Source organism: Nannobrachium achirus (genome assembly GCF_963921795.1).
Source record: "Nannobrachium achirus genome assembly, chromosome: 24".
Lineage (NCBI taxonomy): Eukaryota > Metazoa > Chordata > Actinopteri > Myctophiformes > Myctophidae > Nannobrachium > Nannobrachium achirus.
The window spans coordinates 31,229,464-31,255,166 of record NC_137831.1 but is presented as its reverse complement, the minus strand read 5'-3'; the positions used below and the strand labels follow the sequence as shown (position 1 = coordinate 31,255,166).

Below are 25,703 nucleotides of genomic sequence, written 5' to 3'. Positions count from 1 at the left end.
ATGCGACAGGCGGTGGAGGCCCAGGTGCTAACCTCGCATTGTGCACTTGGAGAACACAGTGAGTTTGGGAAATGTAGTTCTCCACACCAAATGTATACTGTTCTGTGGACTACATGGTTCATAGTGTACTGTACTCTGTCATTGGGAGGTTTACCCATCTACCATCCAGCAGTGATGGATTAAGTACTCACATTTTGTACTCAAGTAAAAGTATCCATACTGTTGTAGAGAAGTCTGTTACAAGTACAAGTTTAGTATTCAAAATCTACTTGAGCATTCACAAATATACTTAAAGTGCCAAAAGTAAAAGTACTCGTCCTTTGAAAATAGCAGATCTACAAGGTCACAACGCATCACAAAGCGTTGCACTGTGAGCTTGTAGATCATCTATTTTCAAATAGCCAAATTATAGGCCTGAAGTGGGTAATGGGTATTTTTTGTAATAATAATCAAAATCTACAAAGCAACTAGTAACTAGTTTTCAAATAATTGTAGTGGAGTAAAAAGTGCAATATTTGCCCCTGTGGAGTAGAGGTAAAATTGTTGAAAATCTGAAATTGCCCACTCAAAATTGTAAAGTAGTTACTAACCACCACTGCCATCCAGTCTGATGACGTGTGTGTGTGTGTGTGTGTGTGTGTGTGTGTGTGTGTGTGTGTGTGTGTGTGTGTGTGTGCGTGTGCGTGTGCGTGTGTGTACGCGTGCACGCGTGCACGTCTGTGCGTGTCAGGCCTGCGTCAGATCCTGTCAGATGTGATCGAGGAGGTGAGACATTCCATCCATAAAGACATCGACGGGGCTGAGGTTCTGACCAGCCTCCTCAGCGCTCCCTGGCTCCACTCACTGCTCAAGGTCTGACTCGCTTCACCGTTAGCCTGCGTTGGTTAAAAACCCATTAAGACCGGGAACGCATTATTACTTTAACCATTATTTTATGCTTTAACTACTGTATAAAAAGTGCAGAGTGCCGCACTGCGAGCTTACAGATCTGCTATTTTTGAAAAATTTTGAACATTTGTGCAAGTCTTTGAATGTTTTTGACCCGATTATATAAATGCCATCTAAATTTGTGGTTCTCAAACTTTTTCATGTCAATGGACCAAAATATATTTCCCGTTCATAGAATTACCGAAAAGCACCGTTGTAATTCTTATCACGTTCCTGGATGTTTTTGGCATCGCAAGTGTTAATATCCATGCTGTTGTTCTTCCAGGTCTACGAGTGTCTACAAAGGTTCAAGCTAGAGCAACCCACGTCATATCTGAACTACGCCTCTGGACTTTCCCTCCAGGTCAGACCTAGACTCTTGTCTACTGAGCTAGGAAGTGTAAGGTTTCTCTGTGCATGTTATCACAATTATTATATCATCGGCTAATCACAGTTATTAGACATAGCTATTTAAAAGTTCCTCGAGGGTGTGGGCTATGTGATTATTATGTGAACTTCTGCGCTGCCTATGGGCCTTTGGGCTCGTGCCTGCGGCAACGTAGGCAGTACAATAATCACGATAACCCACACCCTCTTGTGTAATATTGCTTTAATAGCACGGTATAAAATAAGGCTAAACGTGTTTTTTATTTAATATTATTTTTTATCTGCAAAGTAACCAGTAACTAAAGTTTTCAAATAAACGTAGTGGAGTAAAAGTACAATATTTGGATCCGAGATGTGGTGTAGAAGTAAAATCAATGTACTGTACTTAGTTACTTTACACTTGTGATTTTGCACTGAGACATCGTCATGCTTTGTGTCCGCAGCTGGTGCTGGACATCAGGTCACTGCCAGGCTCCTCTGAGGAAGCGCGGGAGCTCTGCCGTCTTCTCAGACAACCACACTTCCAGGTAAGCAATGACACATGTTTATTCCGTGTCAATCCTGAACCACGTAAAACCCTTTCGTTCTTAATCTCGATGTTTTTATTGACTTTTCACATACACATACAGGCCCCTCGGCAGTGTAAAAACAGGATTAATTAACAGCCGCAGCGTCCACAAAACAACAAAACAAAGCCATGACAAAAAATAATAATCAGAATAAAACATGATAGTCAGTACAAAACACTATTGGAGCACAGAAAACAATAACCACTTTGCAGGCAGCCGACTCACAACAACCCTTCTCTCTAGGTCGTCCTCAGACGAGCCCTCCATCGTTGTTTCCAGTCATCTCGGTTCTCCATACATCTGGCCAGCTCATTGGTGTTCTGTGTCCCTACGTCTTCCTTGAGTACGTCCACGTATGTTTTTGTGGGACGTCCTCGCGACCGGTGCCCATGTGTTGGCTCCCACAGTACCAATTTGCTGGCTGGAAGCTCCGGGTGTCTTTGGCAGTGTCCTGCTAGTCTCATTCTTCTGGTGGCAATTTTCTCGCTTACCCTTGGTATTCCCTCATACAGGCTCCTGTTGGTAACATGTGCACTCCTGTTGATGTTGAGTACTGCACGCAACATTCTAGTGTAGCACCCATCTAGAGACTTCTGCAGGGTTGGCTTCAGGGTCCAGCATTCACTGCCATAGAGGAGAACAGACTCCACTGTTGCAAAGAAGAAGCTAAGTTTGATTTGGCGGGGGAGGCTAGAGTTCCATACACTGTTCATGCCGTTCAGGGCCCTCCAAGCGAGTGCCTTCCTTACTTTAAGGTCTTTCTCAGTTGAGTCGACCCATGCGCCCAGGTACTTGAAGTCCTTGACTTCCTTCAACACAGCTCCTTCTGTTGTTGTCAGAGGTGAGTGATCAGGTAGGTTATAGGTGATAACCTCAGTTTTCTTAGCATTTAGCCTGAGACCAACTTTGGCACACTCTATCTCCACCCTGTTCAGGAGTTCTTGTGCTTGTTCCATGCTGTCGGAGAGCAGGCTGATGTCGTCCGCATAGTCCAGGTCTGTCAGAACTACTGCGGGATGCCGCCTTGACCTCCTTGGTGTTAGCGTGAAGCCAAGCTCTTGTTCTCGTCCACCTATGGCTTTCCTGAGCGCATAATCTAGAACTATGATGAAGAGGTAGGGGGCTAGGGTGTCTCCTTGCATTACACCAGCTCGGATGTCAAACACCTCACTGCTGCCATCTGGGGTCACCACTTTGGCCCTTGTTCTTGCGTACATGGTCTCGATAGCCCGGAGAATGTTGGGAGGGACATTGTAGGCCTCAAGGATCTTCACCATCTTGCTTCTGTGGATAGAATCAAAAGCCTTTTTGAAGTCAATGAAGCACAGCACAGCTGCTAGGTTGTCCTTTTTCACCTCCTCTATTAATCTCCTTAATGCCAGGATCTGTGCTACGGTTGTTTTCTCCTCTCGAAAACCATTTTGGTTCTCTCTCAGGTGAGGGTCGATGGCATGCCGTATCCTGTTCAGTATCATTCGGTTGAAGACCTTAGCAGTGATACATGTCAGGCTGATGCCTCTGTAGTTGTCTGGCTTTGAGAGGTCCCCAGCTTTAGGCACCGGGATGATGTTAGACAGAGACCATATTTCAGGTTGCTTGTTGTGCTGTAGAGCATTGTTGCAAAAGTCTAGGATGAGGTTGTCTAGGTCGCAGTTCTTCAAGACCTCTGGAGGTATGCCATCCGGCCCAGCGCTTTTTCCCTCTCTCAGGGTGGATTTTGCCCTGGCGAGCTCGCTGATTGTGAAGGGTCCATCGTCGATGTTCAGGCCCTGGAGGACTGTTGGTATATTTTCCTCCTCTCCCTCTTCCACTGATGTTCCCAGGAGCCTTTGGAAGTGGTCGAACCATGTTGCCACTCTCTCCTCTGGGCTGTGTCCCTCAACCTGGCCCTCCTTGGCCCTCTTCCGCCCTGTCATCTCATTTATTACCTTCCAGGCCTCCCCGTATTGCCTTTCACCTTGCGCTGCCTGCACTCTTCGCACACTTTCCATCACTTCCTCCCCTTTGATGGTGTCGTAGGTGCTGAAGAGAGACTGTTTGGCTTCGTTCAGTGTCTTATTATTATAGTATTATAGCGTAATAGCTGAACATTCTGCGAAAATAACCTAACTACAAGCTCCCAACGCGTTGCTTTGTGAGCTTGTAGTTTGGCTATTCTCAGCAGAGAGATTTGGTTTAGCATTGTCTTTGAAGCAAATTGAGTCTGTGCTTGTCGTATGAAATGTGCTATATATAAATAAATGTGACTTGACTTGAACTATTAATCTGTCCCATGTGTAACTCAACCAACGTTAGGCACTGTCCTGGGTGCCTCCAACGGAGGGTCACCAGGCTTGTGACACTAACATACAATGTACAATGGAGAGGGGGGAAAGTATTGTAGTGTAATCTGTTCCTAACACCTCCCTTACAACCTGTGTCTGTCTGTGTCACCAGGCCCTCCTGTCGGCACATGATACAGTGGCCCAGAGGGACTATGATCCAGTGCTACCTCCCATGCCAGAGGAGCTGCCAGAGCATGAGGAGGCCACCAGGGTAGTGTGTCTGGTCAAGAACAAACAGCCACTGGTCAGTCGAGAGGAAGCTACTCTTCTCTTCTCTTCTCTTCTCTTCTCTTCTCTTCTCTTCTCTTCTCTTCTTCTCTTCTCAAACAGATGCCCTCACTCAATAATCTTTGTTGTTTGGTTGTGTCCACAAAGGACATGATTTCAATTATCTTTGGAAATTCAATCATCTGGACTGGAAGATTTGAGCTATATACCGTAGCTTCTTTTGTGCCATTTATTTCATCGAACACTGAAACTTTAAGAAAAGTCCTTCCATTTAATATTATTATTATTATTGCTTAGCACAAAGGGCAACAAAGCTTCAAATGTTGTTTCTATGTTTGATAGCTATGATCCTGTAGAATCATATCTCTATCTATATCCCTTTATGTTTGAGTGAATATGTTGTCTCATAGCGGTGCGAAAACCAAGGCCTTGGGCTCCCACCAGTGCCCGACTCGTCCTTCCTGCATGCTCCCAAGATGTCTTTGGGTGGCATCCGCAGTCAGTGGGCCACGCTTAAGCGGCTTACCCACCAGAGGCTCAGCCGAGGCGGGGGAGCGGCTGACAAGGGCGGGGGTGCCGCCGCCACGGGCCAGGAAGTCAAGGAACCGTCGAGGGCGACCGGCGCCAGGCGGAGAAGCTTGCCCTCGACCGAACGTTTCCGCGGGCCGCCTCCTCCGGTGCCTCCCTCCCCCCCGCCACCTCGGTCTCGCTACAAGCCGATGAGCAACTGTAGGGTTTGCTTTCGAAACCCCGTGAGCCCGTGCCGATCTTGCTACGCCAACTCACTCTGGGGGAAGAACCACTCCTCCCCCTCGGGCAGCGGCTCCGTCCTGATGGGTAAGAAGGGCCCGGTTTGTCTTTCTTCAGTCATCATCATCATCATCTTCATCATCATCATCATCGTCATTCACTTCCTGTCGGTTCATGGATCATGATTGAGTCAATCTCATCATCAGTAATCTACATGTAGGGCTGATATTCTTGACGATTATTCCATATCAATTAATGCACTTAGTAATTAGTAACTTAGTAACGTTGGGGATGGACGCATGGGACAATATGAACATTTCATATCACGATTATTGTGACCAAGGAAATCGCGATTTACTGTATGTTATTATTGCGATTATCAAAATATCCCCAACATCCATTTTCCTGGGGCGGAACATTTGCCAAAAAATAGCATATCTAAAAGCTCACCACACGTTGTGAGCTTGTAGATTGGCTATTTTTTGGCAAAGAGATTTGGTAGAGAGAGTGAAAAAAAAGACTGTATCAAGAAGTATATTACATTTACCAATAGAGGGTTAAATATGGTACTGGATATGCAGCTTGGCAAATAAAAGGTGAATTGATCCCAGTGCATGACAGAGGACGATTGCACGATAAATTAAATCAGTCATCATCATCATCATCATCATCATCATCATCATCGTCATTTACCTCCTGTCGGTTCATGGAACACGACTGAGTCAATCTCATCAGTAATTTAGGGCTGACTTACTTGCCGATTATTCTATCAATTACTGCACATTTTCGATTCATGTTTCTTCATTTTTAGATCAACAAATTGACGTGAAACTATTCTAATATGTTTAAATAATCAACAAACTGGATTAGTCTGATTAACCATTCAAGCCTATTTAATAATTCATTGTTCAGCGATGTTGCAAAAAAATAACAGACTATCTAAAGCTCACATGTCGCAATGTGATGCATTGTGAACTTGTAGATTGGCTATTTTCAGTATTTTGGAACCTTTTTTCTTCTTAAAAAATTGCATCTTTATATTTTTTCATTACATTCGATTAAATTGTTAAATAATTAGTAGGGTAATCAAATCCGATTAATAATCCAGTGCTTTATGGATATATGTTTCTGCCTCCAGTCTGTCTTATAAAAAAACCCTCTTTCTCTCTCCCACTGGAGACGATGTAACAGACGAGCTAGACAGTCCATCAGGATCTGCCCGTACCTACTGCACCCTGTCCGACTGCAGCCCCACCTACCAGCGGCCCAGATGGACCACGTCTCCCCTGCCGCGCCGCTCCGCCGCCGGCTCCTATTCCAACGAGGTCGCCGACGACCTCCGGATAGGCGTTCCGTGGAGCCACAGCCTCTGTGTCCGCACGGCCCCGCCCAGTCCCATGACGCCTCGCCACCAGCGCCACCTCTCTTGCCGGGGGGCGTCCCACTTCCCACGAGGAGGAGGAGGACCCTGTGCCCCTGTGGAGCTTGCCAAGCAGGAGAGCCTGGACGAGCTGAGGACGACGGTGCAGCTGGCGGCCGGCTCCATGCATTGCAGCACCAGGGACATCGAGCAGCTGGGCGAGAAGATGGCCGCGGCGGCGGAGCGCGCGTCGGAGGGCGCGCGGGAGAACGCCAGGGCCCTGGCGCTCCTGGCGCAGGTGGTGGATCGGCTGCAGACCCTCCTGGAGCTCGCCACCGCCACGGCCGGGACGGAGGAGGAGGCCGAGGAGTCCGGGGTCCCGGCGGCGACGCCCGGAACCGACAAGGAACCCCGTGGCGAGGAGCGGCGGGGCCCAGAGGCGACCAGGAACCAAGGTTCCAGGACGCACCTGGAGCACCCTCTGTCCGTCAGCTGCCAAACCCTCACCTCGACGCCGCCTTCCTTGCCGTCCCGCCGCTCCCTGTGCGGCGGGGGCAGTCCGTGCACCTCCCGGGGGCGGGGCGCCACCGGCTCCCTCTGCACGTTTTGCCGCGGGTCGCGGCGGGCCGGCTCGAATGCCAACGAGGCTGCCTCCCCGGATTCTCCCACGGGATGCGTCCGTGTCCTCCCCAACGGACCCCACCTCCCCAACGGCCTGTCAGAGCGGGGCGGCTCTGTGACGATGGGCAGCCTGGCGACGAGCGCGCAGCGGAGGAAGAAAAAGAAGAAAAAGGCGACGTGAGAAAAAGCAAGGATGTACGCTTTGGTCGCCTGCTGTGAGGGATGTTTTCCTTTCTGCGACGGGCAGACTGTCACCAGCGAGCCGCTCACCTTCAGCACAGGCACTTGTACAATATCTATTACATATAGGTCTATATACTGTATATCAGTGGTGGAAAGTCTGGAAATCAAAATGTACTTGAGTAAAAGCACAAAAGTATTTATATAATTAATATGTCCTATTTCAAGTTTTCAAATGTAGGCTATACGAATCTTTAGAAAAAAGCAGATCTACAAGCTAACAAAGCGTTGCATCGCGACGCCTTGTGAGCTTCTAAATCGGCTACTATCAAATGGCCGAAATCTATATAGGGCTGAAGTGCTTAATTTACTGTATGTTTTGTAATAATAATAGACAAATATACAAAGTACTAGTAACATTTTTTTTTTTTATATTCGTAGTGGAGTAAAAGTACAATATTTGAATCCGAGATGTAGTGGAGTAGAAGTAAAAGTATTGGAAATTCTCAAGTAAAGTACAAATAACTAAAAACTGTAGTTAAGTAAGGTACTTAAGTAAACCTACTTTTACACCACTGATATCTATTACATACAGTATATGTACAGTATCAGCATTTATTCATTATGTTCATCATCATCATATTCTCTCATATACGAAGTTCCCTCATGCTGGAGTTCACACTGAACTCTGATGTGTTCTCATCTTCATCGTCTTTGCAGCATGTGCTTTTTATTCTACCGTTGCAGCGGCATTGCCACTGGTTCCATGGCATTCGTTCACATCTTGTGTATGGAGTCATTTTTCTTTGTCACGGTCAATGTGGTGACTTTTTGGTCAACATCGCCTCCTCTTTGTCCTACCTCTATGTTTTTGCTCATGTCATTTTGTGTATGGAATAGATAGATAGATAGGGTACTTTAGATTGTAACCACTTTAACAATTTTTTAATGCTTTAGCTAAAGAAATAGCAGATGTAAAAGATGTTTTTGAAACATTTTTGCAAATCTTTTATATATATTTTTTTCAAAGGAAACTTTTGTAATCTCTGCTTCTGTTTTCCCTGTTGTCCCTGGAACAACATATTTTGAGATGGGGGGGGGGGGGGGGGTCCCCCACCAAATACATGTGATTTTGGGGGTCCTTGACATGAGAAATTTGAGAACCACTGATTTAGAAGAAGGATTTAGAAGACATTTATAGAATCGTGTCAATATATTCAAAGACTTGCACACATTTAATAGATTTAAAAGAAAATAGCAGATATACAAGCTTGCAGCGCGGCACTCGGTGCCGTGCTATGAGCTTTTATATCTGCTATTTTTTAATAGTTAAAGCATAAAATAATGGTTAAAGTTATAATGAGTTCCATGTCTTAATGTACGTATCACCACTTCCATGTTTTTTCCCTCATCATTAGTATTCAAGTTCCACCAATGCCTGCTTCGCTTTGTCCATCTTCATCAGAGAATATAGCCAATCATTACCAATCATGTGCAAGCATTTCATTGTGCTTTTAAAAAAAAAATCTATCTTTCTATGTTTTTGCTGGTCCAGGGTGCAACTATAAAGAGGAATGACGTCACAGGAGAGATCTTCATAGCACGGGTGATTTATGGAGGCCTGGCTGATCGAAGTGGTGAGTGGTTTACATGGCAATTAATTGTCACTCAAATAATTGCTTGTAAGCTTTGAAGTTGAACATGGCAGATATGACACATAACCTAAATATGCAAAGAAATGACATGTTTGACAACTTTATACTTAAAAAAGAATATCAATATCAGCTTACATGATGTGTGCAGGTATATCTCTCTCAGTCTCTCTCTGACTCTTTCACGGACAAAATCACTTCCAATCTCGCAGAAGTGAAGTTAATGGCTTGAGGTTCTTAATCTGATTAGTGTGTGTGTGCGTGCGTGCGTGTGTGGGCAGTGACTAGGGCAGCTTGAGTGAGGAGAAGGACTGTTGTGTGTGTGTGTGTGTGTGTGTGTGTGTGTGTGTGTGTGTGTGTGTGTGTGTGTGTGTGTGTGTGTGTGTGTGTGTGTGTGTGTGTGTGTCCTACATGCTGTGTGTCTTCAAGTGGATAAACAGTCATCAGTTAAAAGCAAAGTGAGGACATTGTCCTAGTCTTTAATCTTCATGTTAATCTTTTAATTTTGGTCTTCAATTATGTCTACATTTCATCTAATCTGGATTTGGGACTGAACTCCAGGGCTTAATTACGTTAAGGTTAGCAGAAGCACCGGGTCAGTCATGTACAGTAACAGTGTTACAACTAGGGAATGAATATAATAATGTGTGTGTGTGTGTGTGTGTGTGTGTGTGTGTGTGTGTGTGTGTGTGTGTGTGTGTGTGTGTGTGTGTGTGTGTGTGTGTGCGCGTGCGTACAGGTCTGCTGCATGCGGGGGACAGGGTCATTGAGGTGAACGGGTTCCCAGTGGACGGACTGGAGCCAGAGCAGGTCATCCAAGTGGTGGTAGGTCCATGACCATCTGAAAGCTCACAGTCGCGCTGCGAGCTTGCAGATCTGCTATATTTGAAAAATCTTTGCAAACATGTTGGGAAATCTTTGAATATACATTTTTCAAAGCAAACTTTTGTGACTCAAATCTTTGCTTCTGAGGGGTCCCTGGAACAACATTGAGATGGGGTTCCGCGGCCAGATACCTATAATTTTGGGGCGTCTTTGACATGAAAAAGTTTGAATTGAGATCCACTGATGTAGAAAACATTTATAGAATCGGGTCAATATATTCAAAGACTTGCACAAATAAGTAATAATAAAATAATAATTTAAAAAATAGCAGATCTACAAGCTCGCAGCGTGGCACTCGGTGTCGCGCTTTGAGCTTGTATAACTGCTATTTTTTTAATAGTTAAAGCACTACAAATGCAGGGAGCGCGGTCAGCGCGTTCTGTCCCAAAGCCTGTGCCGCGCCTGTCAGTCACTTCCAGAACCCTCCCCATTCTACCTTCGACTCAACTGATTGGACAGAGGGGGAAAGTATTGGCATCAAAATATACTCCAAGTACCAAAAGTACAAAATGTTTGAAAATAGGAGATCTACAGTACAAGCTCGCAACTTGCTTGTAGATCGGCTATTGTCAAATAGCCTATTCAGTAGGTATAAAATGAGGGAGTCTTACTGGTGCATAAATGTTTTTTTATATAATCATTTATATCTGCAAAGTAAATAGTAACTAAAGTGTTCAAATAAGTAAGTAAGTAGTACTGGAAATTGGAAATAAAGTACAAATACCTCAAAATTGTAGTTAAGTTATTTTACACCACTGCTCACAGTACTATAATGTGTGTCATGTGTGTCCTTTCTATCAGCAGGCTAGATCTCAAGGCACCATCATGTTCAAGGTGGTACCCATCAGCGAGAGACCCATCCATTACCAGACCATGGTGAGTGTTAACCCATTTAGGGCCTAGGATTATTGACTGCTTTAACCATTGAAAAATAGCAGATATACAAGCTCACAGTGCCGCGCTGCAAGCTTGTAGATCTGCTATTTTTTCATGATTTTTCTTTGCAAGTCTTTGAATATATCTATTTAAAAGCGAACATTTGTAACTCAAATATTTGCTTCTGGGGGGTCCCTGGGACAACATATTTTGAGATGGGGGTCCGTGGCTAAATACCTGTAATTTTGGGGGTCCTTGACATGAAAAAGTTTGAGAACCACTGATTTAGAGGAAGGATTTGGAAGTCGGGTCAAAGATCGGGTCAAAGATATTCAAAGACTTGCACACATTTTCACGTTTTTTTCAAAAATACAAGCTCACAGCGCGGCACCGAGTGCCGCGCTGTGAGCTTGTATATCTGCTATTTTTCAATGGTTAAGGCATAAAATAGTGGTTAAAGTGGTTAAAATCTAGCGCGACTCGGGCGCGTTCCAGATATTTGAGTGTTAACCAGGCCTGGAATTGTGTCATTTCAGGGGCAAGGCCACTTGACCTTTGGTGTTGTCCATTGTTTGAGGGCACAAAGGCCAAATGCCAGGGCAGGAAGGCCATCAAATCAAACAAGATCCATTGAAATATGTAATTGAATTCAAGGGTTAAGGATGATCAGCCCTGCGCCCCAAAAATGGGGACTCAACAAAAGACACATACCTGAAGGCAGCATTCGAGAGAATTGCCTTGTCCAAACTCTCCTGAACTTGAACGCAGCATCTTATGTTGAAAGAATTGCCCTCTCTGTGTAGAAATCCATGCGGTTACTCCACATCTCCAGTATTCACTTGATTATGCTTAGTTTAGTGTGGTATAATGATAATAATACATTTTATTTGTAACACACTTTATATTTGAAGAAAATCTCAAAGTGCCACATTCAAAAGGGCAAAGAAATGAAGCAAAAGCAGAACAATGAAGCAAAACAAAAAGACTAAAATGGTCAAAAACTGTTTAAATCAGTAAATTAAGATCAGTGCACACCTATTATACACAGCTCAGATAAGGTTTAAAAGCACATTGATACACATTGGTATCAAGTACCAAAAATAGCCGACCTCTAAGCCGACCTCTAAGCTGTGACGCGTTGTGATACCTGGAGGTCTGCTATTTTTGATATTTTCACCAAAAGGCCCTTGTAGAAATGTCAGCCATTGCCTCTCTAACATTCTCTGCATGTCCCTGGTCACATCCCTACTCTCGCCTGTTGTCCCAGCTGTACATGAGGGCCATGGCGGACTACAGTCCCCAGCAGGACCCCACCATCCCCTGCGCCGACGCCGGCATGAGCTTCCGGAGGGGAGACGTGCTGGAGATCGTGGACCAGACGGACGCTCTCTGGTGGCAGGCCAAGAAGCTGCCCAGCACCACCGCCTGTGCCGGCCTCATCCCCTCCGCCAACCTGCTCAAGAGGTGCCTCGAGGGGGACAAACGGACATTCTGATTATTAGTGGCGTTGCATTGTTTAATTTATATTAATTTATTAGTGAATACATGTTCTCCATTGACTTAAAAATATAAAAAATTGGAGATGACATCGTAGACCACATGAGACTGACACAATATGTCCATATATGGGCATTCCAAGATATGGGCTTGATATTGATGACATCAGGGATCTCCATATATGGGCATAAAAAGGGTTCAAGGACCCCTTAGGTAGTCTGGAATAGCTTCCAATTTTGGGCTTATGATCCAGTCAGGAACGGATGTCGTCCTATGTCATTTTGTTGTCAAAATGGACTACACTCTGGCCGGAACTACCAATCAGAATCAGTTTTAACACAAAACAATTCCCCGTGTTCAAGGACATAACTTACCCAATAAAACCCTTGATGCAGCGTAGTTTTGCTTATTTTTTGAAACGTTTGTTTGGTATAGCCATCTTTTAGTCACAACTCATAGCGACTGGCAAGACTACACTTCTCTAGCATTTAAATAGGGATTGGGAAAACAAAGCGACACTGCTTCTTCTGTTCTGCCATCCGGTCTAGGCCAGACCCATTGTAAATGCGTGTTTCCTAAACCCACCAGGCTTGAGTTCTGACCCACCTCGCGGAAACGGGAGAACTTCCAGGAGTGGCTGAAATCCTTGCCGGACACATGGAGGGTGGATAAAGTCAGACCTAGTAAAGGCATGAAGACAATCTTGTACTGAGAAAAGCCAGCATTTGCACAATGCACAGCTATTAATTTGTCACTACAGTGCTCAAAATAAACTGTGAAAAAAAATTTACTTTGTACTGTGCTTAAAAAAGGGAAAACTTTGTAACTTTGCTAAAGAGAAAAACGTACTGAGAAAGCTATTCATTTGTCACTACTGTGCTCTTACTGATTATCAGTTAAATTGTTATAGTTTGGATATGGCTTTGGGCATATTATGCTGTGTGTATTATTGTAATGTATCAGTAGGTAGTAGGTAGGCCTATAGTATTGCTTTGCACTAAGAGCAATATATGCACTTTCATACTTAAGATTAAGTTGAGAGAGGTGTTCCCGCGAGGCGGGTCTTAGTTCAAGCCTGGTGGGTTTAGGAAACGCGCGTTGTAAACGAATACCAGGCTTTCCTCCGAGGTGGAAAGACTGGTGATGCGAGGTCACCCCTTTAGGGCGTCTTACTGTTGTAATATGTTTAACTACTGTAGTAATATGTGTGTCATATTGGTCTTACTGGTGTACTGTAGTAATATGTGTGTCATATTGGTCTTACTGGTGTACTGTAGTAATATGTGTGTCATATTGGTCTTACTGGTGTACTGTAGTAATGTGTGTGTCATATTGGTCTTACTGGTGTACTGTAGTAATATGTGTGTCATATTGGTCTTACTGGTGTACTGTAGTAATATGTGTGTCATATTGGTCTTACTGGTGTACTGTAGTAATATGTGTGTCATATTGGTCTTACTGGTGTACTGTAGTAATATGTGTGTCATATTGCGCCTCTCTCCACAGAAAGCAGAGGGAGTTTTGGTGGTCTCAGCCTTATCAACCACAGACCTGCGTCCACACCTGTAAGCTCAGCGGTTAGACCCTCATGACCTTAGCCACTTTAAACCCTAGGCTTAGTTGACTGGAGTCCGCCAGTGCTCCAGGCTAGGCCCCCTCCTGTTGTCATTCTACACTAAATATCTCCTCAATTGACAGAAATCTAATGACAAAATATAGGCCTAGTGCATGGAATATACTTTAAGTAATATGTATTACGCATATAGGAGTACACAACACAGTTCCACTAGTTACTGATTCAGTTCAGAATAGACCATTTATAATACAACACAGTATTTTGTAGATTTTCATAAATGTTTTGTACTGTCTTTTACCCAACGCTTAACTGAAGTGAGCACTGTGGACGAGGGTAAGGATTTGTCCCTTTGTTTTAGGCATAATGGTTACATTTCTAGCAATCTTTCAGGGCCAGGCTGAACTGGAATTGTGTGATTTGTGGTGTGAATTTAACTGTGATTTCCCTCTCGTTCGCCTGCAGAAGAAGACAGCATGGGTATCGATGAGAAGTGTGTGGAAGCCGGTAAGGCAATGCTAGTTTCCTGCTTCCACATGTGTGTTCAGCTCATTTGTAGTCTGTGCTGGTACTTTTTGATGAGCCCATTTGTTTAACTTCTTTAACCACTTAAACATAAAATGTTATTTGTATGTCAAATAGCAAAAAAGCCAAATATTTGTAAATCTTTTCCCAATGTCTGTCTTTTTCGGCTATTATGACACGCCCAGCAAAAGGACAATATAGGGTTCATGTGCTTAACTCCTTTGTGTATTTCTGTTAAATAATTAATTAAGTTAAATAAATATGGAATATGGATAAAATCCATAACCAAAATAAGACAGAGACGAGCCAAAGGACAGTCCATAAATTGCTGTATTTGAAGAGAGTCAGACCAGGAAGACAGACAGTGAGCGTACCATCCTAGTGGTAGCTTGCTAATTCTCTCTCTCTTCCAAGATGGAAGTTAACGTATATAAAGAGTACAGTTATGACAGTAAGATCTTCGTGGGACTCATTCATTTGTTCCCAGATCATAACAAGGAAGACAGTGACACGTAGTGTTGGTAACTTTCCACTAGTGACATACAGTATAAACCAAAACATGATTATATCATGGCAACCAAAGTTACTATGACCTGTAATCTATTAGCCTGAGCTTACAGTATCCAACCAAAATGTGGTCTCCTATACTGTAAGTTCAGTTCATAATATATCCTTATATGGTCATATGACCCTCATACACAAACCATGCAATTATGTATCATAATTTATATCCTATCAATTTCTCTTTTTATGTTCCAGACGAGGAGGCATTTGAATCTGGTAGGTAAGTCTTTGTTAATTACAGCCACTATGATATTAAAGAAAAGAGAGAAAGTTGTTGTTGTTCAGTTTTAATGGAAGCGAGGTTCCAGATTTATTGAAAGGAGAGACACAGCATCTCATTTTCTAGGGCAGAGGATCCCAAACATTTAGCTTGAGACCCAAAAGAGAAATAAGACGTTTGCCTGGGACCCAAACTAGTGAAAACAGCAGATCTATAAGTTCGTAGATCGCCTATTTTCACCTCTTCTTAAACATTTGTTTCCTAATTCATGGAATTTCTTCGTTTTTAATTTATTTCTTTGAAAAATCTTTGCATTTTTGTTTCCTTTTAGTGAAAATCTTAGCTTTTTGGGGAATGTTTTTTTTTTAATAATGTTTTGAAATAATAAAAACAAATTCAAAACAGAATGTAGGAAACAAAATAATTAAGGGACCCATAAAAATGTGTCCACGACCCACAAATGGGTCCCGACCCACTGCTTGGGAACCAGTGTTCTCCCATAGAAACACAAACAACAGACATAGATACATACAGTACATACTGTACATTCAACATGCTCACCCTCTCCCACCCACCCCACCATCCACAACCATCAACTGTATATATCCCTACAGTCAGTTTAGAAGCATAAACAAGTTATATCAAGATGTGAATATAGGGTAGTCCTGAAGTGGCAGAAGGATGTAAAGGAGATAGAGGAAGATCATTCCAATCAGATGGAGCTTCGTCCAACCCATTTGTGGCATGTCAAAGTCATTTGTATTTGTCAACCTGTAGCTGGTTTGACAGCTTACTTTGCATGGTACAAAAGTTGATTCATTATGTTGCACAGTACACTGTTACAACATGATGGGTGGAGGTATCATATTAGCCTCGCAACAGCCAGACTGGGAGTTGTCCATAGACAACGCATTACAAGATGACATGGTTACTTACTTTGACTGACAGGTCCAGTCAGTAGCCACCAGCGCATCAAAACATCGTCGTCAGAACAGCAAACACGTCTTTTCCAGACAGAAATTCCAAAGGTGCAAACTGTTGTTCGTTTTTAAGTTATGAGATGCTGTTGATTTCAGATAAATCTTCGCTTAATGCAGCTTTTATTTGCGATTTGTGAACTCGCGTCGGACATGGGGTCCGCCACGTTTGTTTACAAAATGCGAGAGCTGTAGCAGCCGCTCGACCAATCAGGAGCGCTGTGAGGCGGGTCGCTCCAAGTGCAGCATTAGAAACACAAGTTCTAATAAAAAGGCTCGATGGGAGGGACACCAGACCGAGAAAGGAAGCACATTGGTGATGACGTAGCTCGGGATGGCCTGCGAGGCTAGTATCATATAAGGTCATGGCAGGCAGGCAGTTACGAGTGCGTTACTCTTAAAAAAATAATAAAATCACACCCGTGTGAACTGAGCGGTGGTTTACCCACCTCATAGATCATGTGTACCGATTTTTGTGACATTTGAAGAAAATATGTAGGAAAAGGAGCAAAAAGTGTGTTTTGGAGAAAATTCAAGATGGCGGAAAATCTATCCTGTGGCCTATATTTTCCGATCTACGGTTCAAGAGTTACGGGGCAAAACGTAAAGTGGGCCGTTATAGCGCCACCATGAGGCCGAGTGATGTAATTATTTTTCGATTCATTCTTAAAATCATTATGAATCTCCTCTCCGAGGTTTGAAACTGTAGCTCCTATGGTTTACGAGAGAAAAATACTTGAAAGTGATTTCTTGCATTGTCCCATTATAAGTCAATGGGGACAATTAAGCGTTGTTTTTTGCCGATTACGTCGGCATGGTAAGGGGGATCGGAACGAAAGGTAATAGCACACCATTCCCGGCCGAGCCGCACATTTTGATGTATATATTGCGCGAGTGGCGTAAATGGTGCGGCACTAGTTACGCGCCGAAGTTTAGGCTACATACACGGACGGAGACAGACCCACACACACGGCCACGTATAGGAGCGTTGTGACCACCGCTCAAAAAGAATCTCTGTTAATTTCTTTAATGGAGAGCCTGAGCCACATACAGTATAAAATAAAGAGATACAAATAATATAAAACAGCTCAAGGCTGTATTAAAATATCTCTTGTTGTTTTCCTAACTCTTTCCTGTATGCGTAAATGTCAAGAGGAACTCAGGGACGGTTAGTAGAAACTATACCTACTGTGTTGTTGTGTTACTTTGGAACCACTAACCCAGCTAACCCTCTGTCCCTTTGTGGCCGTCACCTAAAAAGTGACAGGTTATAAGGTCAATTTATGTCATGGCATAACCATTTTTTTTATGACAGGCAGCTCATTGTCTGAAACAGACAAGTAAAGTAAGTGTGCATTTGAAAATGTATCTTTACCTACCTATAAACTCAAAAACATTTCTTTCAAAAAGTTTGAGAACCACTGTCATATGCCATTTGCACATTCTCCATCCATAATGGTTACATAAATCATCATAAGACCTTATAACCTGCCATGCTGAATGGATGGAGTGAATATGAATAAGTGTTGATTCCTTGCTGACCTTATAGTCTAAACTTTACTGTTCATGAGAGTCTATTACTATCATACGAGGCTTACAGCACCTCTATAACACAACATGGCTGCCTTATAATACACTATGAAGGTCTGCAATGCATATATGTATAATGCATAAAAAGCAGAATTCCACCCTTTATCTTCCTGTGTTTCTCACTGTGAATCCACTCTCGCTTTTCCTCCATTGCAACCAGAGGAGGGTGAATTCAGCAATAACACTGACGGTGTCTACATAGGTAAGCGTCTGCTATGGACACTATGATTTTTGTACTGACTTGCTGCAGGGGGGAGGCGGGGTGGCTCCTTTCACACTGTTTTACAAATCACACATTAGGACTTGGGCCATGAAAAATGTTAGCAGGGGTGTCGCACCAAACTCTGGGCCATGGGTACAAGGACTCACTGCGGGGTCCCCCATGAATGTTCTTCATTGGGGGAGGGAGTTTAACCCATTTAGACTGGGAAGGCATTTTTAGAAATTATTTTGTGCTTTAACTGTTGAAAAATAGCAGATATACCGGTACAAGCTCAGTGCGTTTTGAAAAATCGTGAAAATGTGTGCAAGTCTTTTAATATTTCAGGTCTAAGGTATTTTTTTTTTAAATGTTAAAACATGTTTCTATGTCAGTGGTGCTCGAACCTTTTCATGTGAAGGACACCCAAAAAGATATGTACTTGGCCACGGACCCCCACCTCAAAATATTTAGTTCCAGGGACCCCCCAGAAGCAAAATTTTAGTTACACATTTTCTCTTAAAAAATACATAATATTCAAAGATTTTCACATATTTTCACAACTTTTCAAAAATAGCTAAAGTATAAAATAATTAAGGCCCCTCCACCTTGGGCCCTAGTAACTCAGTCCCACTTCCCCCCCCCCTTGTGACGCCCCTGGTTATCAGTCATGAGATTGTATTAAATCGCTTCAATCCCATGTGCATAGCTGGGTTCAGGCGGAGCATGCGTCTGTGCAGGCGGCGGGCCCACAGCACCAGCCAGCCGTCCTGCCACGTCCGCTGTCCCACCAGCTGCTTCAGCTCCCTGGGCAGCCCCTACGAGGAGGTGGTGCGCTACCAGCGCAGCCCGCACGACCCCTACCGCCTCGTCGTCCTGCTGGGTAAGAGACCGCCTCCATCTCCTGTATTCATCCATGGTTCCATTTGTTGTGGAGGGTGGAGTTATAAATCCATGTTTTTGGAATTGTTTACTGCAGGGGTCTTGATTACTATGCAATTGACATACTGTTGATATCAGTGACATTGGTTCTCAGTTAATAAGTAGTATGTTTAGAAATGGTAGTGGTACGGCCCACCCTGCTCGCTGTAACTTGTACATGTTTAAAAATGAAAAATATGTCGTAGCCCCGACCCCCCCACCCTACGAGGTGGTAGGGGGTCCCTGCTCCATCTCCCCATCAGTTTGGGGGTCCCCGGCCTGAAAACGTTGAAGACCCCTGGTTTACTGTATAGTGAATTTCATTTCATATACTAGATCCCTCTCCTCACTCTTGCCTTTCTAACGGAATACATAATCCCTAGTTCAATGCTGCACAGCAAGTTAAAGCCTGATTTATTGTTCGTTGCGCAATGGTGTTGACTGTGTGTGTGTGTGTGTGTGTGTGTGTGTGTGTGTGTGTGTGTGTGTGTGTGTGTGTGTGTGTGTGTGTGTGTGTGTGTGTGTGTGTGTGTGTGTGTGTGTGTGTGTGTGTGTGTTGCAAGGCGCAGCTCAGAGAGTAGACAGAGTTTTTTTTTTATTGATTGAAGACTTTATTAGATTAGTTTGCATAGGAAAAGGTACAGTTTCATGGCAGTACAGTTCACTGGTACTAGTTCAACTAACAGTAGATCCAAGAAAGCCTTGCGGCTTGTTTACATAGGAAACCTTTTTTTAAATCATGTCCTGGACAGAAGGATACTAGATTCAATTTGACCTCTTACCCAGGACACATTTTGTTGACAGTTTTTCCCACAACACAATAGACAGGGCGTTGACCTTGTCTGGAAACGTTTATTGCAGGTAGTTGACATCCATGTTCCTCACGCAGAGTTCCATCCGAACATTGTCAATAGGGGGCGTTCATTTCCTAAACTATGGGCCATATTGCTTAAGGCCAGACCCATTAAAAGTTTGAGTTCTATTTTTGTGTGCAGGGAAACAGGTAGAAAGTGGTCTTAGAGGAGTAGTTCACCCCCAAAATGACTTTTTTTCTATTGATTAGTCACGCCATGGAGACTAGAGTTCAATAACATTTATAGTTTTTTGTCGCATTCCTAAGACCATTCGTTCCGGATGGGGACCCGTTTCGAAACGGGTCCCCATCCGGAATCAATGGGGGTAAATTTACTCGAATCAATAGAAAAAAAGTCATTTTGGCGGTGAACTACTCCTTTAAAGGCTGTCCACATCACGCACTATAATGAATAGACGATTAAATGTTGTTATAGTTGTGGTCTGCACTCGGCCATCAATTTGACTTGGAACAATTTTTAAGACTTTATTTATACTTACATAGTGCTTGGTGTGGACAGCCACTTTAACCACTTAAGGGTTATTTACTTAGACCTATGATGTGATTTTACATTTGACTATTGCCACTATATTTAAAAAAAATAAAATAAAAATTGGTTTTCACCTATAATGACATGCCGAAAACAGGGTGGCCAGGATGAAAGTGGTTTAGTGGGGCAGTGGTGATCTGTGTTGTTTGGCTACTGGAGTCACCTGAGTGGCTGGAGTCACCCCCTTGCCTACCTATGAAATGAAGTGCTTCAGTCTGCTTGCTGAATTGAAGGAGCTCAGCCCCCCAGTTATTTGTCTTTTATATGGAAAGTTGGAAACATCGATAACCAATGACAAACTCATAATACATATTGACAGTAGACGTAGGCGTAGACATAGGCATGGAGTTTATGCTTGGCTTGTGTACCGAGGCCAGGAGGATCAGGTGATAGAGCTTACTGTCCCCTCAGACACGGGGTCAGCTATGGTCAGATGGTCACTCTGGGCAGGAGAGAGGGGCGTGTCATCCCTTGGGTCATTTAGAGGGCGAGAAGAAAAAGAAAACACAAAAAGTTAACATTTGGAGACAATTATGAGTCATGTGAATATAAACCTGTGTTTCTTCCCCAGGACCAAGTGGTGTGGGCGTGAATCAACTTCGCAGACGGCTCCTTGAGGTCGACCCCCGCGTCTTCCAGGGAGCAGTGCCTCGTACGTAAAACACACACACGCACACATGCACTCACACATGCACACACACACATACATGCACGCACGCATGCGCTCACACACACAACCTCAATCACTGGCCAAAATGTTTGTCATGCAGCGGGTAACCTAAGAATCACACCAGTGTGAACTGAGCGGTGGTGTCCATTAATTTCAAGGCTGTTTCTGTGTGTGCATGCGTGCTAGAGCTGGGATACCCGACCGAAAACCTGTGGAGCCCGACAAGCCCGACGGGCTCGGGGTGGATGTATTTTCATAATGAATTGTCGGACGTCGATTCGGGTCGGTCATATTTTTTATATAGCCTCTGCCTACCTATGACATGCATCATGCACTCTCTCTGATGATGCAACGCAGCGTACAACTCCTGTGTGTGTGTGGCTATGTGTGTGTGTGTGCTACACACAGACACAGACGGACAGATACACACACACACACGGTCACGCTAAGGATATACGGTGTGACCACCGCTCAAAAACTGTAGTAATATAAGCTAACACAGATATTGTGCTGGTCGCTGCACAATTGCAGCTACATTGTTGCGCAACCAAGACCAACACATTTGATGCTAAGAATTGAGTTTGTGGGAGGCTCAATAGTCGGCAGACAGTATAGGTCCTCTGAGTTTTTATTATACGGTACATATACAATACTATACATGTGTTTATGTTTTTCTACCAGACACTACAAGGCCTCAAAAGAGTTTCGAGGAGTCTGGCAGAGAATATCACTTCACCACCAGAGAAGTCTTTGAAAACCTGATGTATAACAACAGGTACAGTGCAACTGTTGTTGGACTTCAATAGAGCAGTGGTTCTCAACCTGTGGGTCAGGAGGACCCCCAGGTGGGTCCCAAAATTATTTTGGGGGGTCCCCAGATGATTAACTTAACGTGCAACTTTGTTTTCTGACTGAACTGTAAACAAACCAATATAAAGTTTAAGTGTGTAGAGGGTATCTGCACATTTCTAAAGTGACAATTTAAGGTATTTTTAATACCTCTAAAATAACAAATTAAACATTGTCCAAATTGTCACATGTTAGAGGCAGAAATTGTGAAAATAGAAGATGTACATGCTCACAACGCCTCACATTGCGAGGCGTTGTGAGCATGTAGATCTGCTATTTTCACAATAGAACCGTGTTACAAATTGTAATGCCTCAACTGCTCGTCAGGGTGAGGGGGTCCAGAGTTAAAATATGATTATTGAAAAGGTTGAGAACAACTGCAATAGAGTACCGAAGTCCTGATGCCACTCTTTCATTCCCCTGGGTCGCAGATGTTCTTCTGTATGGAGAATAACATTGGGTCACCTTAGAATCGTCTCATATAAGCATTGTGGTCCAAAAATAACCAAAATGTTGCGGTGAAATTGTTGGGAAGATGGCTCTGTATGACTGTATCATATAGTCAGTCACTCATATTTGATAGTCTGTTTCTTGTAAAAACGTAACTAATTCAGTGGGATCATATGTTTGTTATGGGACTATGGGAATTCAGAATGGGGGAATATGTTTATTATGGGACTATGGGATTTGAGAATGGGAGAATATAAACGGAATTGCACAATCAGACTTAGGTGCTTTATTATTAGATTATTAGATTCAAGAGGGTTTTATTTGTTAATCACTCAGGCACAAGCATTAGTACACTATGCTGCATGCATTGCGTGTATCTCTGAATAGTGAAACCCTCACTGCTGCTTAATTAGTCATTACTAGTTCTACGTATATGACCTTTCAAAGGTAATCAAAAATCGATAAGATAAAAAATGGTCAAACATTGGCCAAATTGTCAAATATTATAAGAAAGAGGCAAAGATTTTGAAAATAACCGATCTACAAGCTCACAACATCAATATAATACCTCAACTCCTCCAATTTCAAGAGCTCATCGGGTTGGGCGGTCTACAGTTCAAATATGATTACTTTGGAGGGCCGTGGCCTCAAAAGGTTGAGAACCTCTGTTCACTGTTCTAAGCCAGTGTCTCTGTGATGTCCAACAGGTTTCTGGAGTATGGCGAGTACAAAGGACATTTCTATGGCACCAGCACTGACGCAGTGAAAGATGTTTTGGCCAGCGGGAAGATCTGCATAATCGATATAGAGCCAAATGTAGGTCTCCTTCAACCCTGTTTCTTTTGGATTCATGATCAAGGTTGTACTTTGATTATTGTTGCATCTTGTGTACAGGACAGGTACATAAGAGTAAAACTTGTTTTGGTTTGGCTTCTTTCAGCTAATGCAGCAGCATAGATAACTAAAAGAATTCTGGGAAATTGCAAGTGTGGTTGCCGTGGCGCAAGTCACACTTGCAAATGAACTCTGTTTGAATTTTCCCCATTCAAGTCAATGGGGAAAATTAATTCACTAATACATTGATGGCCATATATGGAGATCTCTGTGTCAGTCCTTGTCCCTTTTATACCCATATATGGAGATCCCTGATGTCATCAATATTAAGCCCATATCTTGGAATGCCCATATATGAACATACTGTGTCAGTCTCATGTGGTCTATGACAGCCAAGGACCGTGTGCTAACATTAAGAAACACAATAAGCTCAGAATTTAAGCTTTCAATCATTTTGTAAGAGAGTTGAAACTGTTTTTTCCAAAACATCTTTCCAGGCAATTCAAGCAGTGAGGACGCATGAGCTAAAGGCCTTTATTATCTACGTTAAACCTCCGCCAATGGAGCGCCTCAGAGAAACCAGAAAGAACGCCCAGATCACCACCAACTACTATGTCAACCGACCGTTCAAAGTAAGCTCACGGTTTACTTCATCTCTTTGGAAAGTCGTACAATAATTAATCTGGGAATGCCTATACTGTGTCAGTGTCTGTTGTGTCAGCGCTTCTTGCCCTTAGGGCATCTTACTGGTTTATAGAGTAAGCGGTGACAGACAGCAATTTTCTTCAGGAACGGGACTCATCAGGCTGCATTAGGAGCCTAGGTGCCCGGACTGGACCACTAGGCCGGCCCGGACTATTTTTGATGCTTCTGTTCGCTTGATGCTTTTGGGCGTTCATTTTTGAAAAAAACACAAAAGGTTAGAATATGGAGATATAAGCGGTTTCTGCCCGACAGCAATGATATATACTACAGTACATTGACCTATACTACTGACCTAAGGGGTCTGTACCGGGTCCCCATCCCTCCTTTTTTCCCCCTACAACAGCGATTCTCAACCTTTTTTTACTCCGCTGTTTTTGAGCGGTGCTCCTGGAAGGAGCTAAGTTCCAACATCTGGCTTTGTCTGGTTACCATAGAATCACCGGTCCCCCAAAAATGACCAGGCCCCCAAAAAACTAGACCAGGTCAACCTGGTTGTGCCAGACCCCCTGTCTGTCATCATCATTTATGACATCATGCCTTTTGTATGCATGTCATCATCATGTCATCATCATATATACCCTTTATATAGAAAACCCGGACAGACAGACCGACATTTGCTTATGTAGGCCTACCCATTTCATGCGTCTGGCAAATATGAAGTGTGGCCTCCAACTGGCATAGATACATATGGCCTACATCTTGGCACAGACGGCTCAAAGGTTGTTGTATGCCCAGGGTCCCATTGGCCAAGCTTTGCAGGACATGGAGTGATTGGCCAGCAATGTGCTAGATGAAATTTACTTCATAATAACTAGAATGATGCAATTGTGGGACATTGCAAGTGTCGTTGCCTTGACGCGAGGAATCCGCTGGGATGTGAATTCCGTCTTAACATTGACATTATATATTGAGATGTCAAGTGAAGCATGAACAAAAGCAGAGTTCTTTCCTGTGTGCCAACATGCACAAAGCAGCACCCTGACTGTTTGACCTGAACGAAACACAACCTTAATTGGTATCCTTAGTAACACCTCAGAAGAAGTCAAACTACTGGCTTCCGTGAAAGGTAATGTGGTCCATTACAATAGATTATGGACTTCACTGGACTCACTCAGGCCTGTTGCTCTCACTGTTCAATCACTGCTGTCCAATCACTGCTGTCCAACCCGGATTACATTACTCGGAAAGTTTACAAAACACAGATTCACTTTGCTGGGGAAAGAAAGATCTCAAACCGAATACAATAGTGTGTTGCCAATGGCAATGACACTAAAAAGCACTACTCACTTCACAGTTCACACTAGGTGTGATTTATTGTTTTTAACTCTGGGACACCAATGTACACTGTCAAATCCTCAGGCGTATTTTAATTCTGAGAGTACAAACCAATAGGTCAATTTGCCTAAAGGGGTCAGTGTTGGGAAAGTTCACAACATGAACTAGTTCAAAGTTCAGTTCACACATTTTAAAATGAACTAGTTCAGTTCATAGTTACTAATTCAACATTTTGAGAGTCTGTGAACGAGCGCCGTTCACTGACGCCAGAATGAACGCGTTCAACAATAACGTTCACCAAGAGAAAATATAGTACGTTCAGTTCACTTCGCCCAAAATATGAACGAGTTCATGAGCGATCGTTCACTGAACGCGTTCAGGCACAACACTGAAGGTTGGTTAATACAATAAGTCTGTGAACCGACAAATTGACCTGCCAACCCCCCCCCCCCCCCCCCCTCCCCCTCTCCCACCTCCGACACCAACCAACCAACCAACAGGACGAAGACTTCCAGGAGATGGAGGAGGCGGCGAGGAAGATGGAGTCCCACTACTGCCAGTTCTTCGACCAGGTCATCGTCAACGAGGAGCGGGAGGTGGCCTGCGAGCAGCTGCTGGAGGCGGTCACCCGGGCCCAGGACGGGCCCCAGTGGGTCCCCGCCAGCTGGATACGGCCCACCGATGAGTCCTGA

The 25,703-nt window shown here is 43.7% G+C and overlaps 1 protein-coding gene across 1 annotated transcript; it reads left to right on the top strand.

Moving 5' to 3' along the window:
• Positions 1–25,703, top strand: mpp4b (MAGUK p55 scaffold protein 4b; the record flags this gene model as incomplete). The annotated part of the gene is made up of 18 exons (XM_080720478.1): positions 1–58; positions 731–852; positions 1,214–1,291; positions 1,758–1,841; positions 4,320–4,451; positions 8,902–8,983; positions 9,738–9,823; positions 10,685–10,759; positions 12,027–12,223; positions 13,763–13,833; positions 14,295–14,336; positions 15,114–15,134; positions 18,614–18,787; positions 20,800–20,880; positions 21,580–21,673; positions 22,905–23,013; positions 23,529–23,663; positions 25,512–25,703. 18 exons carry the CDS (start codon positions 1–3, stop codon positions 25,701–25,703), a joined length of 1,833 nt encoding a protein of 610 aa, XP_080576604.1.